The sequence below is a fragment of the Canis lupus genome, chromosome 18 (genome assembly GCF_048164855.1).
Source record: "Canis lupus baileyi chromosome 18, mCanLup2.hap1, whole genome shotgun sequence".
Taxonomy (NCBI): Eukaryota; Metazoa; Chordata; class Mammalia; order Carnivora; family Canidae; genus Canis; species Canis lupus.
Genome location: NC_132855.1, coordinates 47,416,781 through 47,434,502, shown reverse-complemented (window position 1 = coordinate 47,434,502; position 17,722 = coordinate 47,416,781). Strand labels below are relative to the sequence as shown.

The 17,722-nt window shown below is 36.8% G+C and overlaps 1 protein-coding gene across 10 annotated transcripts in view; it reads right to left on the bottom strand.

Annotated features, from left to right (window-relative positions):
* The window catches only part of ABCB4 (ATP binding cassette subfamily B member 4), a 71,853-nt gene that overhangs the window by 41,657 nt on the left and 12,474 nt on the right, over positions 1-17,722 (bottom strand). For 6 of the 10 annotated variants that reach the window (XM_072784346.1, XM_072784344.1, XM_072784345.1 and 3 more), the window contains 10 exons: positions 15,928-15,985; positions 14,144-14,335; positions 12,865-13,036; positions 11,700-11,824; positions 8,830-9,001; positions 5,840-5,953; positions 4,617-4,727; positions 4,087-4,212; positions 1,043-1,246; positions 518-688 (listed from right to left, as the gene is read on the bottom strand). In XM_072784346.1, the coding sequence (XP_072640447.1) occupies positions 518-688; positions 1,043-1,246; positions 4,087-4,212; positions 4,617-4,727; positions 5,840-5,953; positions 8,830-9,001; positions 11,700-11,824; positions 12,865-13,036; positions 14,144-14,335; positions 15,928-15,985 (1,445 nt within the window). The remainder of the gene's footprint in view (positions 1-517; positions 689-1,042; positions 1,247-4,086; positions 4,213-4,616; positions 4,728-5,839; positions 5,954-8,829; positions 9,002-11,699; positions 11,825-12,864; positions 13,037-14,143; positions 14,336-15,927; positions 15,986-17,722) is intronic. The other 4 variants (XM_072784349.1, XM_072784348.1, XM_072784350.1 and 1 more) reach the window with 3 other exon arrangements.

Genomic DNA, 17,722 nt, shown 5'->3' with positions numbered 1-17,722 from the left:
TGAGAGGTTTAGAAATGCCTGAGCTGGACACATAAACTGGCATCCTTAAAATGTGTTTCTTATGTGCTTAGACAAACACACAAATTGAACCTTACTTCCTTTCACCTTCATGAATAAAGATAGTGGTATTGCCTACCTACAAATAAGGCAAGTATTTTGAGCTCTTTTTTATCTGGACCAGTTTCTGGGTAACCAGATTTTTCTTTGTACATTTTAACACAGCCACTTCTGATCAAAGAAATAGCCTCTGTGCAAGAAGTAAACGAAGCTAAGTGGCTCATTACCTAGGCCTGATTTGGCACCAGTGCACTTGGGTCAAAGGAAGCCAGTTACAGAATGGGCCATCTACCTCTCTTTGCAATGTGGCCTGACAGAAAGGGGAAATCATTACAGCCCCAGGAGAGAGCTTCACTTGCTCTCATGTGTATGTTTTTCAATCTAGAGTCACAAACTATTAGCAAGAATTTCCAGTAAAGCTTCAGTTTGCTGGTCCTGCAGGTGTTTCGGGTTGACTGACCTTATCCAGGGCCGCCTGTACCTCTGCTTCACTTTCAGTGTCCAGGGCTGACGTGGCTTCATCCAGCAGGAGGATCTTAGGGTTGCGAACCAGGGCCCTCGCAATGGCAATTCTCTGTTTCTGTCCACCACTCAGCTGGGCCCCTCTCTCTCCAACCAGGGTGTCAAATTTCTATGACAGAAAACATGGAGGAGCTCCTGATGTATCTCAAGTAGAAAAGGCTATGGAGTTTAGAAATTCACGAAGACAACATGGAGCTTCATATTGACTATGATAATGGGTCCTAAGTTATAATAAAATCAATAAAAAATGACTAACATATACTCTGTATAAAATTTTATAGGATTCATGTCCCAGGCTGTATGTACTCCTTACACCTCCAACTGAATAATGCAAGGGACTTGCCTAAGCAAAGTTGAACAACCTTGCCTCTCAAACATTATTAGGTTAAGCTTTGAAGAAAGAACTCACTTGCCTGAAGTCAAAGTCAAATTTCAAGGACAACTACATTAACAGAGACTTTACCTGTGGTAGTTTCATGATAAACTCATAGGCATTGGCTTCTTTGACAGCTTTCTTTATCTCATCCATGGTGACATTTCCACGGCCATAGCGAATATTTTCAGCAATTGTGGTAGAAAACAGCACTGGCTCCTGACTCACCACTCCAATTATTTCCCTGAGATACCTTACATTAAAGGTCTTAATATCCTGCCCATCAATGTTAATCTGAAAGAAAGAAATATTTCCATGAGATATTTTAAACCATCTGACATCTAAAGCATCAAGACGCTTTAATTTGTGACACAAAGTCTTAGCTAACATTTAATGTTTAACTTATTAACTTATTTAACTTATTTTCATGGCTAGAAATGGTTGGAGATGAGAATTAGGAACAAACAGTAATGTGCAAGAATAAAAATAAAGAGCATATTTATTATCTTACACATACAGTTTTTTCATGGGTGGATTATTTTCCATAACTGGTACTAGGTTATATATTTTTAGCGTACTATTATTTTTTGCTTACCACTATTTAAATTTGAATAAGAATGTCTACTTAACTACATATCATTTTGATGGCATTATGATGTCTTACTAGATGTAATATGCCATAATTTACTTTAGCGTTTTCCACCTGCTAGATATTTGGATATTTGACTTCTTTCGAGGAACACTGAAAGACAATCTGCAGAAGTAGAGAGTCACCAGATAGAAGAGTATGAGTTCTTTTTATTTCTCTGATAACAACTGCTTATCTGTACAATAACTGGTGATATTGGGCATTTATTATTTGCTGAATAAAGGCTGAATAAACAACATTCTAAAAAGATTTTTAAAATTTACAGTGTCAGCAAAAATATGTAAATGTATCTGCTTTTGCAATTTACTAGCTCTGAGTTTTATCATTTTAATTTGTTTTTTTCTAATTAATAAGTGCAAACTAGTACCTTATATTTGCTTTGTTTTATGTATATTTATAAATGAGGCTGGACATTTCTTGAAACTTTTTACAGATGCATACTTATTCTCAAAAGATTTTCATGTTCGTATCCTATTACAGATTCATATTAATATCTCAAATACTAAATATAATAGTTTTTCCATATATATCACAAACCATGTTTCTATTTATTGCAGCTTTACTATGTTTTATTATAGAGAAGTTTAAGCAAAAATTAAATGAATAAACTGTACCTCTGGACATTTATTATTTTAGTAAGCAAATTGCTAAATCATGATGTGAACAGTGAATATCTCTGAGTTATAGAATTTCTGAAGACTTTTTCCCTTGTTGACATGTATATTTTAAAAATATGTATTACTCCAATAATTATCTTTTTTATTTTTTATTAAAAAAAACTTTAAAAAAAATTTTAACTGGGCTTTACACCCAATGTGGGGCTTAAACTCATGATCCCAAGATCAAGAGTCACATGTTCCACTGGCTGAGTCAGCCAGGCACTCCTACTCCAATAATAATTTTAAAAATACTATATTTTCAAATGCATATTGTTAATGATTAGTATTTTATTAGGTTCTTTTTTTAAAGATAAAGAAAAATGTTTACAGTTGGACCAATCTAGAGTTTGCTTTAGTAAATAAGGATAGGATTATGTTCCCCTCTAATATCAGATTTTTCCAAAATGTGTATTTTATTAAGTTAATTAAATAAATAATTCATGTACCTAGAACTCTGTATTCACTCCTGCAATCTGTGTTCTATCTCAAATGCCTTTTAACATTTTTTGCCTTTCTTTGTAACTTGTAATCTTCTGTTTTCAAAATTGTTGAATTATTATGTATTTTAGTACCAGGTAAGCTCAATGTCCTAAAGTTGGCACAACTGAGGAAATTTGAATACATACCATGGGCTAGTATCGTATTAAAATTGAATTTACTGATAATTGATAACTGTTTTGCAAGAGAATGTCCTTCTTCTTAGAAAATACATTCTGAAGTATGTAAGAGTCATGATGTCCTTAACTTCGATTCAAAGGTTCAGAAAAAAATCTGCCTTCGTGTGTGTGTGTGTGTGTGTGTGTGTGCGTGCATGTGCATGTGTACTTCTTATATATGTGGAGAGAGAGAGAAGACAATAAAGTAAAAGGGCCAAAATAGAAACAGTAAATCTGAGTAAAGACTATATGTGTTTCCTGCTTACAACTTTTCTTTAATTTTCAATTTATAAGAAAAATTTTTTTAACATTTTATTCATCTATTTTTTAAGTAGACTACATGCCTAGTGTCGAGCCCAATGTGGGGCCAATCTCACGACCCTGAGATCAAGCCCTCAGTGGAGAGCAAGAGCCGGGTGCTGCGCTGAATGAGCCACCCACATGCCCCATAAGAAAAATTTTTAAAGGCAAAGAATATACCCTAGGCTAATAATGTCTTGCAAGTCTTCAGAAGTTTTTAAAGAAACTATCCCATTTTCTCCTTCAGATATTCCAACACTTAAGAAAACTCAACTGTCTTTGATGAATTTAATTCCTGTCCTGAGATTTCTTGTGACCTTGATTATCAGGTTCTCAAAAATTGCTATGTGGAATATTTTTTACCAAACCCAATAATTCCTTAAAAATAACAGTCTCAGTTGTCTGGATGAGTGTCTTACAGTTGATTTAGTGAGTTAGGAAATGCTTAGTTAGAACACTAGAAAGTGTCATCTATCTTTTTTGGCTTTTATTATCTTGTATATTTTTTAAACCAGCCTAAGTGGGGTTTTTGTTTTTGTTTTTAGATTTTATTTATTTATTCATGAGAGACACAGAGACAGAGGTAAAGATACAGGTAGAGAGAGAAGCAGGCTCCCTGTGGGGATCCCGATGTGGGACTCTATCCCAGTACCCCGGGATCACGCTCTGAGCTGAAGGCTCAACCACTGAGCCACCCAGGTGCTCAGTCTAAGTGTTTGAGTGAATTATCTAGAGGCATTGCAATTCTATAACCTTTTTTTTTTTTTTTACCAAAATTAGATTCACATGCAAATTTTCTACTAAAAAAAAATTTGCAGGGCTAATTGGTAGCCAGCTGACCACTTTGCGAACTTGGTTCTGACCACTTACCATACCCTCATCAGGGTCATAGAGCCTCTGCATCAGCTGCACGGTTGTACTTTTCCCACAGCCACTGTTCCCAACCAGCGCCACCGTCTGCCCGCTCTGAACCTTCAGGTTGAGACCCTTCAAGATCTGTGAAGGAAAAGAGAGAAAGAGAACACTCTTCACGACAAAATCCTGGAAGGGGACTAATTTTTTAAAATATTTTATTTATTTATTCATGAGAGACACAGAGAGAGACAGAGCCATAGGCAGAGGGAGAAGGAGACTCCCTGCATTGAGTCTGATGTGGGACTCCATCCCAGGACCCCAGGATCACTCCCTGAGCCAAAGGCAGATGCTCAACCCCTGAGCCACCCATGTGTCAAAAGGGGACTAATTTGATTCAGTTTTAAATTGAAGAAAGTAGCAAATAAGGAAATAAAACCTGCCACAGGAAAAAAATCATATAAATATCAAAATAACAGACTTCAGAGTCCTTATGATGATTAAACAATCAGAGTTAGGAATTCTTATAAAAACATCAGTGACAGTACCTTTACATCAGCTCGAGCTGGATAAGAAAAATGAACATCAATGAACTCCAAATTCCCTTTGATGCTGTCAGGTTTGTGTCCTCTCTCTGAAAAACTGTCAATTTTAGGATTCTAAATAAAACAAAATTCAATGACTATTCCATCATAGGACAACCAACTGCACTTTTAAGGAATATGATTTAGCAAATTCCAAAAAGAGGACCTTGAATGGCATAACTTCCTTCCCATGAAACAGAACCTAGTTGTAGATTGTATGTGAATGTGTGTGTATGTGTGTGTGTGTGTGTGTGTGTGTGTAAGGAAATATTCCTTCACAGAAAACAGACGTTTTCTGAAAAGTACCTAGGGATATATTAATATCATTTCCCAGGATATCTCACTTTAAGTTTTTGGCATATTCCCATACATTTTCCAAATGGTCAGATACCCATGCTTCCTACAAGTGCAATAACCAGACATACTAGTAGGATTGAGATAACCAAGTACTCAAGCATTTAGTGAAAATAAACTTATCCCTAAACAACAAAGGAAATGGATTTGGATTGTGAAGATGGAACAATTTGTCAGGGCCAACTTATTTGGGAGAAATGTAAACTGTAAATATATTTAGAAGCTGAATAATTTTCTCCTGATTCAGGTCAATAAAACAGGAGGATCTGCTTGGATTACTTGACCAAACTTCAGGCACCTACTTTGCATTTTATTTATGTAAATGTGATGACGTGCTTCAGTATGTGAAAACTATATTCTTTATGTCACTGCAGTTAGTAAAACTCATTCCACATTGATGATTCAAAGTCATATGAATCATGCAGTGATTTTTTTCTTCAAAGGGGGCAACCCGCAGCAAAATATACTGTTGATATGGGTCCCACCAATAATTTGTCCATCTACTCAGCCTGTGTACAGAAATCATAATATTCCTCATCTAGTTACAACATGGAAGAGCAAGGGAGAAAAGCTTGGAAGAGCAAACATCTTTGCTCTGAACTCTAATAATAAACACATTGGTGCAGATGTACATTTCCAAAGCAAGATCAGTGTTATTAAATTATTTCAAGATGAACTTTTAGAAATATTAATGAGGCATTTTGTTTCACTCATTACTAAGAGGTCCCTTATTTTCACATAATTAACTTTCACATAATTTTTAACCTAAAGCCAGATTTAAGTGTGCAAGCCTCAAGGAATTTTTTTTGACATGGAAATAATAAATGACTCACACTGTCAATAATGTTGAAGATCGCATAGGCGGCTCCTCTTGCATTGGCAAAAGAGTCAATACATGGAGCAGCCTGTCCCACACTGAAGGCTCCAATCAGGATTGAAAAAAAGACCTGAGCAAAAGAACACAAGAAGAAGTTATAAGCCCCATTCTGTGCCTGTTTTTATCTCAAATAGGACTGCTTGAAACACATGCTACACTAAGGATGGAGTTTAGGTTTATCCCTTATTTTTTTTTTTTTTGCAAAAGGGCAAAATCTATAAAGTTAATATAGCTTTTCATTGCACAATGGGCTTCTTCAACCTCACAAATATTTCCTTGTCTAGCTTGTCCAACTATCTGTTGTCCTTTTCCTGCACTTACAGAGTCAGAAAGGTTTTTATACCTACTTTCCTGACTCTAAAGCTGATGCCAATAGAGGGAAACATTTCTCATTTGTATTATTATTCAGTCCTTGCTGACTTTGTCTACTAAGCATAGAACTACACAGAATGTTCAAGATGAAACAGTAGATTTCGGTCCCATGGACTTTCCCTAAAAAAAAAACAGTACTTTACATACATATTTTGATAAGATTTTTTAATATAAAATAACAGATCCCACATTATATATAGCTAAATCATACCTGTGTGCCTTGATTAATAATTCCTTCACATGATTATTCTATACTATAGCACAGAGAGATTAACACATTTCCCTTTAATATAGAAAAGCCAAGGATATAGCTCCAGGAATGTATATTATTAGTATAACTTAACCAAAGAACTCAAACAGATAGACAAATTACTCCTCTCTCTTTGGGCATGATGAAACTTCTACATACAGCTTAACTTTTCTCCGAAGACAGTAATAATAAAATGTCACATACCCAGAATTCAAATATCCCACAAATATCTATCCAGTCTGCAATACAGATAAGAACCAATAAGGAAGCCAAAATGTCTCTACCAAAATAGATGTTACAAAGTTCATGCATCAGAGCTCTCTACGTTTATGCAGAGGGTGTAGCTGGGTTCTCTGCATCATGGCTCTCACTCTCCAGCCCTGCCAGGGAGATGTCACTGTCCACATGGCACAAAAGAGGAGACTGGACCAGAGAGAGGAGTCAGGATTCTCTCACCTTTACAAAATTTAGAAAATGAAGATGTGGAGAAGGTGGAGAGCTTCGGAGCTGACCACCAGAAAGGAGGCCAAAATGAGAAAAGGGAAAGAAGAAAGAAAAGAAAAGAAAAGAAAAGAAAAGAAAAGAAAAGAAAGAAAGAAAGAAAGAAAGAAAGAAAGAAAGAAAGAAAGAAAGAAAGAAAGAAGAAAAGAAAAGAAAAGAAAGAAAAGAAAGAAAAGAAAAGAAAAGAAAAGAAAAGAAAAGAAAAGAAAAGAAAAGAAAAGAAAAGAATGAATTGACTCCACAATTATAAAAGCTCATCTGGCAAACACACCTCAACACCTAATGGAATCTGAAGATATCACTCTGGAAAACATTTTGAAATGCTTTATTTTCATAATGACACTCATTCATCACCAAAGTACCAAATGGGTCAGTATCCTCTGCTTAGAAAAATAGGAACATTTAGGTTTTAAAAAATTGGACTTGAGCAGCCCAGATGGCTCAGCGGTTTAGTGCTGCCTTCAGCCCAGGGCATGATGACCCTGGAGTCCCGGGATCGAATCCCACATCGGGCTCCCTGTGAGCCTGCTTCTCCCTCTGCCTGTGTCTCTGCCTCTCTTTCTCTCTGTGTCTCTTATGAATGAATGAATAAACAAACAAATAAACTTCAAAAAAATAAAAAAAAATTGGACTTGGAATGGTTATATGTTGTTTGATCATCACTGACACATAAAAATGGTATAAAAAAATTGCTGGTCTATAAAAAAGGTTGGACAGGTGTCTGGGTGGCTTAGTCAGTTAAGCACTCAACTCTTGATTTCAGCTTAGGTCATGATCTTTGGATCCTGGGATCGAGCCCAACATCAGGTGACATGTTTAGTGGGGAGTGGGCTTGAGGATTCTCTCCCTTTCCTTCTGCCCTTCCTTCTGCTTGTATGCTCTCTCTCTACCAAATAAGTAAATCTTGGGATGCCTGGGTGGCTCAGCGGTTTGGTGCCGGCCTTCAGCCCAGAACATGATCCTGGAGTCCTGGGATCGAGTCCCACATCAGGCTCCCTGCATGGAGCCTGCTTCTCCCTCTCCCTGTGTCTCTGCCTCTCTCTCTCTCTCTCTCTGGGTCTCTCATGAATAAAAACAAACAAACAAAAAACAAATAAGCAAATCTTTTAAAAAGAAATCTTTATGAAAAGATATGTATGATATAATCCCAGTCTTGAAAGAAAAAAAAAAATATATATATAACATTATCTGGGAGATCTACACCAAAAGTTATCATTAAATATATATGGATTATTTAATTGAATTTAATTTAAAAAATTTTAAACTAAAGAAAACAGAGATATGGATTATTAGATTCTAAGTAATTCTAAGTCATTTGTAATTTTTAAAATTCTGTATTCTAATCCTTTGTATAACTACTAGTATATATTATTTTTAGGATCATAAACTAAAACCATGTTCATCCTCCTTATATTTTGGATAACTGATATTTTATATTATGTAAATTTCTCTCATACTATGTCCCATCTATAATAATGTTTACTTTCTTATATAATGAAACTCAGTGGCAGAAAGGGGATGCCTCAAAACCATATTTGTTCATTGATAAGTTCATTCAATTTTTACTTTCTTTTATGTATTATATAGCTTTTATATATTGTATGTGGTCTAACTACATGCTACTTTTCTGCCCCCGACTCATAATTGGGCCTTGTGTATTCCAGAAGGCCAGTTCTGCCCATGGGATAGAGCAAAGATTCACCAAAAGACGAAAAGCCTATAATCAGACTCATTCTTTAAAAGGAAGACTATGAAAGAAAACACAAGGTAGATGGATAAACAATATGTTTGGTTTCTTCACGAATATTAGAAAGACTACTTACTGTCATTGCATTTCCAATAGTATATTCTTTTGATATAACTAAAGTGGATCCATACCAGAAGGCCAGCGCATATGATGCATATATTAACAGGAAGGCGATGCCCATGGAGATGTTTGCGGAAATAGCTTTTTTAATTCCCATCTTTTTGGCATGTTCTAGATATTTCTCATACCTATCAGAAAATGAGGGGGAAAATTGTATCAAGAAAACAGTCCATAATCATAGCCATACTTGTCTCCTGTATAGTTGGAAATTTAAGGAACAAAGCTAATGAAGTAAGAAGCTACTGCTGAGACCCAGCTCCCTGGGAACTGAGCCAGTCCAGGACCAGCCAAGACTAGAGCCCATCTGAGCCTTCTCTTTATTGGCCTGGACTCATGTGCCCTGGTCCCTACCAGTCTAACCAGTGTTCCTATAGCTGTCCCAGAATGGAGCTTCACTCCTGGGATATGCAAAACCTTCACTATCACCTTCATGGCCAGCACCACCAGCCAAGGTTCAGGTGGAAGAAGAGAAACCAAGCCAATCAAGAATGGCCCTAAAATATAAAAACCTTTTGGGGTGTTCAAACTAGTTAGCTTCTTTACACAACTCAATTTTTCTTCTCTAGAGAAGAGGACAATCTCCCTCGATTGCGCCATTGGATGAGGCATGGGAATTTTACACATTCTTGTACTTAAACGTGTGCCTTTGCTTTTTGTTTTGTTCTGGTTTTTGTTTTGTTTTGTTTTTTGGTTAGGCTGATCTTTGACTGTCAGGCCAGGGTACAAGGTAATAAAGTGGTTACTACTTACAGGGTTCTTACTCAATTTTTCTAGATTTTAGTTACATTAACTATAAAGTGGAGTTAATAATGCCTACCTTGCAAGATAATTCTGATACTGAGAGATAATTATAGAGAGTAGTACCTGGCACACAGTTGGCAAAACCTGGTAATTCCTATTCCTATTATTACTATTACAGTTTTAGAATTCAAACTCCTGAATAGTGCACATTCTATGGTGTTTTTGAATAGTAATTAAAATTCATATTCCTGGTTTGTAGGATTTGATACAAAGGTATAAATGTCTACAATAGGTCTGGTAAATTACAATTTTTGTTTTTTACATCAGTCTACATTAAATCTGCCTTTCCATGCTAGAAACAGAAAGTGTGTAAAATCTAACTTTGGCTTCCTAAAATCAGAAAAAAAAATACATTACAGCTAAAATGAGGAAAATATCTGTGGGGAAAATGTCATAAAAATAGTGTCTTTCTAACCAAAACCAAATATCTTTCTTTTTTTTTTTTTTTTTAGTGTAACCAAATGAGACACTGTGAATGTATTCTTTTTTTTCTTTTTTTAATGTAGTTGCCACCGAAACGTTTCTTTGTTTAATTACTTAAAGCAGCCAACTCCTGGGTGTGTGTGTGCCTTGCTCGTGTCCCCGGGGAGGTAGCCGGCCGCTGCTGGCCACGCTGTGATTAGTCCTGGGTGGCCCCGGGAGATTCAGGTCAGCCCCAGCGTGACACCAGGCTCCGGTGACGAGGACACGCTGTAATTACCTTCACTCAGGCAGCTTACTTCCTGCCGCTAATGGAACCGAAGTGATTACACTCACATCCTGAGGTCCCAGTGAGAGTTTGTGTGCTCTGTGTGGGCTACTGTGTGCAGGAAGCAGCAGTGAGAGAGAAAAAAGAAGAGATTAGAGAACCAGGAATGAGGTGGTCTTGCAAGGGGCTGGACGAATAGAGGGATCGGAAAAGAACATGGACAGAATGCGGGACACTTTGCTCCTAATGAGAGCGAGTTTCCAGAGAATTTCCCTTGCAAGAAGTTGCGGGTATCAGGAGTCCCTCCAAATGGGGAGAGAGAAGACTCGATGCCGGATCATGCGTCCACTGTTAGGGCATGTTATTTAAAGAAAAGTGGTCGGGGACATTAAAGAAAAGCAGAATAGCCTTTTTCTGGGGGCTTTGTTCTGACATTTCAGTTTCTGTCTATCAGGTTCCTTTAGAGCAGGGCTACTTGGTCAAGCGATCCATGGTCAAGGAATTTGAATGTGGAAAAAAAATTTTTTTTTTCACTAACCAGTACCTGTACCTGAAATGTAGCATTTCCTCAGATTATCAGCACAGGCAACAAACCACTATGGAGTTAGCAGTAACTATGACTTTGTTGCCATTAGAGATCCCTTATCCAGATCATTTTTATATCATGTTACAATTGAAACAAGTATCTTCAAACATCTTTTAAGTGCATTTCTACTTCAGAGTTACAGTAGTTATTGAACCCACAGTTTGCTCTTACTGTTTAATATGTTAACAAAATCAGATATTTACTATGTCACAATTTAAAAATATTTTGAAAATTGTGCTTCATTATAATCGGTTTCCTTTGTAATCATCTGTATTTTGTCTTATGCATTTAAAATTATTATTCTAAGGAGGGAGTCCATCAGCTTCATCAAACTGTCAAAGGAGGCCATGGAACATAAAAGGGGTAAGAGTTCTGCTTTAGAAGCTGATATTAAGGGGCACCTGGGTGGCTCAGTGGTTGACTGTCTGCCTTTGGTTCAGGTCGTGATCCCAGGGTCCTGGGATTGAGTCTCGGGATCTAGTCTCGCATCAGGCTCCCCGCAGGGAGCCTGCTTTTCCCTCTCCCTTTCTCCATGTCTCTCATAAACAAACAAATATATAAAATCTTTAAAAAAGAAGAAGATGACGTTAAACTTCAGAATCAGGAAGGGGTCCCTATATTTGGGGGGGAGGGGTTAATATTAAGAAAAGGAAATTGGTAAACACACACCACAAAAGAATGAGCAACAAAAAGCAAATGTGGGAAAGCAAAAGTAGGTTCTTTGAACCAGTGGACAAAGAACCTTCCTGACCTCTTCAGCTCTTTGTTCTGGCCTCCAAAGGCTATCACGGTCCTGATGGCCCCCAGAGCCTCTTCCGCCACAGCTCCTGCTTTGGCATATGCAGCTAGTTCTTTGTCACTAAATGCCGAGAGTATCTGGACAGAGAAGAAACATTCATGAATTTTGTATTGGGGGTGGGGGAGAGTAAAAAAGGCAGTCTGGTCAACTCTTTAACTTGTTTTTTTCTTCCCAAACCCTATCCTCTCCCAAACACTGAAGTCATGAAGTCATGAAGCAGTCAGTGTCCAAGATCCAGAGGCTCCTTCCACCCCCGCCCTACAAAGGCTGGATCTGATCCACTCTGATGATACATGCTCTAGATCAGGAACAGAAAATATAATCTTTGAATAGTGTCTGGAGGAATAATGTCAAGTGCCACATCTACTGTGTTTTTTTTTTTTTCTCTGCTAATTGCAAAATAAACTAAAATAAAGCCTGATTGCTTTGGAAAGTCACTCTTCTTTCTTTTATTGTATCACAATTTTAATGACTATGGAAACTACTTCCAGATCTACTCATGGACATTCTACTTAATCATAAGCTAAACTAGATGTTACAGGAAACAGGTAAAGGAATAATTGAAATAAAATGAGTACAAGTAAGTTCCTAAGCAAATCATCAACCTCCAAAAGAGCAAGAATTGTCAGTCAAATTTCTCAATTCTTCAGCATTGTCTGAAGTAGAACAGGTTATATATATTTTATTGCAAGGCAAAATTGGCAGAGTGCCACTTAATTGTCACTGGTAACAATTAAAAGTAAATAAAACAAATCTAAACTTAATTTGGATTCATTAATTTATATTCATTCAATCGTTCAGAAAAATGTTGTTTTAAAATCATGTTTCCTTAAATAAGGATATAAACCATTTAAGTAGTTTAAAGTACTATGCCAGAAGATTTACCCACAGAAATAATAGCAGTGCAAAAAAATCTACAATTGAGGTAATAGCTGACATTTTAAATCATCTTAAAAATAAATTTCTTTATTACAGCATTCACAACATGCTTTTAAATGTGGTTTCAACTGACATGTAACACAGATATGCACAACTATTAGAACCAGAACCCTGCATGTTGAAAATAACTCTCATATGTGTTGGCTAACACATGTGAAAATGTTCCCGTTTCACACACCTTTGCCCAAACAGCTGCAGAGAGTCCCAGAATAGGGCTGATGGCCATTATCACAAGGGTGAGCTTCCATCCTCTAACGAACCCTACTATGAATCCTGCAAAAAACGTGGCTACTGCTTGAAAGAACATTCCAACCTTGTCACCAATTCCTTCACTGATTTTGGAGATGTCACTAAAAAAGATCACACTTAAGTGGTTACAGGCAGGAGGTCTTCAGTTAGAAAGCAGAAGTAGACATCTGACAAACACACAGGTAAAACTCATTCACACTACTGCAAGCCTCGTTCACAGTCTTAGCCTCTTGAATGGTACTTTCCCCCACCAAATACTGTACAAAGGAAGAAATTCAGGTTCAGTTCATGCTTCTAAGAAGTTCGTATCATTAAAGTTGATGCTATTAAATTAGTCAATTCTATTCAAGAAGCATTAACATTTTGAATGTGTGAGTCAGTTGGTTTAAAAGTAGGGGTTAGGAAGTGCATTGCAACAGTCATAGGGAAGGGCTACTGGCTTCTACCCTTGGCCCTACTCTCAACCCACTCTATTCTCAATACAGCAGCCTGTGTGATCCTTTGAAAATGGAAGTCTGAACATGTTACTTCTCAGATCAAAACTTCAAGTGGCTGCCCATTTCACTGCAAGTCAAAGCTGAAGTCCTTAGCGAGGTCAACCAGGTCCTAAATGCCTTGACCTTCTCTGATTTTTTTTTTTTTTAATTTCATTTGCTCACTACTCTTGCCAGGAACTCCCGTAAGAAAAAGTTTGTCATCTATTTCCCCCTGCTAGAAAGTAAACAACTTGGGGACAGAGATCTTTGTCTTGTTCACTGGTATATCATAAACATCTAGAATCGTGTATAATAAATAGGCCCTTAAATATTTGTTAAATAAGTGAAGAGCCAACAATTACTAAGACAAATCTCACTGTGCCTTCATTCACACATTTACTCATTCATTCAATCATCTTAATTGAATGTATAACATCAGGATCATAGTCAGACCTGTACTAAGCTCCACAGAGAGGTAAACAAATATAAGATGTGAGCTCAGTTTCAAATTAACCAACTAAATCACTGAGGAGAAAAAAACTAACAGATAAGGAAAATACATGGTGGCACAGGCTATAAAAGCTAGAAATGGCTGTCGGATGATCTATTCCCAATACATATCAAAAGTTTCATTTAGTAATTTTTTTTTAATTTAAAATCTAACCATGACAAATTTTCATATAGTTAGTGGTTAATTTCATTACAAAAGTATGACATAAATGATACACTTACTCTGTTAACCGTGTATTAAGTTCAGTGGTGTCATTGACATCAAACCAGCCTATTTCTTGTCGTAGAATAGCATGAAAAAACTCCTGTCTAATTTTCCTGATCTGTCGGCCGGCTGCCAGAGTCCAAAATGAAACTTGTATATAGGCAGCAACGAGAACTCCAGCACCTAACCCTGAGTAATAATATGCATACCTGGAAATAATTAGAAAGTTTCTTTTAAATATTGTTCTTTATTCATCTCTTTCAGGAAGAATTTTCAGAATTGGGAATTAAGTTTATTGAAATTATTTAGATTGTGTAGGACATCATAACAAATACCCATTAAAATTTTTTTTCTCTTTTCTTAAATTATAAGAGGATGATGGCAAATCCATTTACTTGAATTATTAGCCAAAGAAGACAGGTACTTTTTTGTGGTTAACTGCAAAAAATAATGGTGTTAATGAATCATCTAAAAACTGATAATGACCATTTGTACATACATTGTGATTCTTCTTTCATAATTAAGATCCTAGACTTGCATATCTTATTGTATTGAAAAAGTTCATTACTATTCACATATTACAAGCATAGGAATAAGATCAAGCATGTGAAACAGTTCCTGGAGTAAATTTTCTTGTATTGTTTATAGAAAGAACCCCCTCACACACACAAAAACCAAACAAATCCTCTTTTTCTTTAGCAGAATTAAAAAAAAATTTAATAGTATGCTAAAAGTGTCATAAATTCAAACTAACTTTGAGTAATGTCTTAGGTAAATTAGAGCAAAGTCTGTATCCTTACTCAGTTTTGATACTTTCAAAGACATTTTATATAATTTTACCAAGGTCTGCAGGAGCATACAGATAGAGCTTGTTTAAATCAGCAACATTAGGGGATCCCTGGGTGGCGCAGTGGTTTGGCGCCTGCCTTTGGCCCAGGGCGTGACCCTGGAGACCTGGGATCGAATCCCACGTCAGGCTCCCTGCATGGAGCCTGCTTCTCCCTCTGCCTGTGTCTCTGCCTCTCTCTCTCTTTGTGTGACTATCATGAATAAATAAATAAAATCTTTAAAAAAAAATCAGCAACATTAATTGATAAGTAAACATACATACATTATGTTACAGGCTTTTGAGATTTCTATTAAGAAGGCTGAAGGAAGGGGAAATGCCACAAAGCATATTATTGGATCAACTGACAAAACTGGAATACAGATGGTAGATTAGATCAAAGTACTGTATCAATATTAAATTTACTGAAATTGATAACTGTGCTGTGGTTATGAAGAGAGTATCCTATGCTAAGGTAACATATTGAGTATTTATGAGTAAAGGGCCATGATGATGTATGATAGTTACTTCAGATGCCAAAGGTGAGGGAGGTAGGTGTAAGTGATAGGAATAGGTCAGGGGCCCCTGGGTGGCTCAGTCCATTAGGCTGCTGACTCAGTTTAGGCTCAGGTCATGATCTCAGGGAGCCCCAGTCAGGCTTCATGCTCAGCACAGAGTCTACTTGAGATTCTCTCCCTCTCCCTCTCCCTCTGCCCATACGCTGCTCACGCTCTCTCTCCCCACCCCCACTTCTAAAATAAATAAATCTTAAAAAAATGATAACAATGGTTCAAAGAATATAATAAAAGGTTAAGAGTATACAGAGATCTTTGTATATTCTTATAATTCTCTGTAAGTTTGCAATTATTCTCAAATAAAACATTTCTAAAAGTACATCATATTTACATATAAAATACATATATTTATATGTATAATACCTACATATATATATATATATATGTATTAGCCAATTACCTAGTCATTTCTTCTTCCAGAATTCTGCCTGGATTTAGCATTGATAATGAAAAATTCACTAAACAAAAACAAAACAAAACAAAAATAAGACATTTTTGAAAGGCTGAACTATTAATAGGTGTTACTAGGTTTTAAGAATCTTTTTTTCCTTTCAACCTCAATGAATTCTTTTCACTTTACTCAAATAAAAAGTCCAAGGGTTTAGGTGGAGAACATCCAGGTCCAGGATGGAGAGAGATAGCCCCCCTAGGTTCATCCCTGACCCTGGCAGTCTCAGGCCTTTAGCAAAGCAGCTTCCTAAGACAGCAGAGAGGAGCTGATGGAGGGCATACAGAGCATATACAAGGCAGAGGAGGAAAAAAGAAATGGTAATAGTCTCAATAGAAATACAAGATGTAAGAGGCGCTTTTCTTATGGTTAAAAGCACTTTACAGATAATTGTTTCTGTTCATTTTATTTTAATATATGTGTGTTTTCCCTACATGCTTCCTTTTAACATGAGGAATAGAAAGTCTGACTTACATGCATTGTAAAGGAGAGAAGATTAGAGACAAGGAAGATAAGTGAGTTATTTAAAGATGAAACAGTGGATCATTGACAATTTGTCATCATGTGCATTCCAAATCCTGTTTGCTGACAAAACTGTATTCTGGTATTTTTAAAGCAGTATTTATTGGAAGGAAATATATTGTTTATTAATTTGAACTAATTTGATAAAAATGCCTATGTGTCATTCCTGTTTTAATAAAAGCTAGCATGTATTTAATATTTATTATCTGCCAGGTTCTGTTCTGAACAACTTATATGTATTCATTCATTTGATTTTTATCACAACCCTATGAGGTAGGACTGTTTTAAGAATCCCCATTTCTGGGGATCTCTGGGTGGCTCAGTGGTTTAGCACCTGCCTTCGTCCCAGGGTATGATCCTAGGGTCCCGGGATCGAGTCCTGTATCGGGCTCCCTGTGTGGAGCCTGCTTTTCCCTCTGCTTGTGTCTCTGACTCTCTCTCTGTGTCTCTCATGCATAAATAAATAAAATATGTTTTTAAAAAAAGAATCCTCATTTCACAGATGAGGAAATTGAGACAGAGAGTGATAAAGTAACTTCTCCAAAGTCACACAGTTAGCAAGTAGGCTGAGGGTCCTAACACTATACATAGAGCTTTTAGCTTCATACTACACTAATTGTTACATGTGATAATGACTTCTTTTCACTTTTTAAAAAAACACAAAGGGGCACATGGGTGGCTCAGTTACACATCTACCTTTGAATCAGGTCATGATTCTGGGGTCCTGGGATGGAGCCCCCCTTCACCCGCACTGCATAAGGCAACTCGCTCAGCGAGGAGTCTGCTCCTCCCTCTCCCTTTGGCCCCTCCTCCCACTCATGCTCACCCTCTCTCTCAAATAAATAAATAAAATATTTTTTAAAAATAAAAAAACACAAAGTGAAAAAATATAAAGGAAACAGCCCATGTCAAAATAATAGGACAAAATATCACCACAGCATTTGTTGAGAAAACATACCAGCATAGGTAATTCCCATTTACTATGATGCTAGGACAGAAGTTAGTCTTTGTTCACTTATCACATGTAGATAACCCAGTAGTCATGTATTATGGTTGTGGTGTATCTTCTTTATTTTCTTCTAAAGAGGGCTAAGGTCGAGATGTATTTAAGACTTAAACTACTGTCAGGATTAATTACCCAGCAGGTGGCCCTGCCTGTGGCATAATTTCTCCCTCAAAACTGTAACTTCTGCTGATGTTCACAGTAGAGTGTTTCCACTTATTA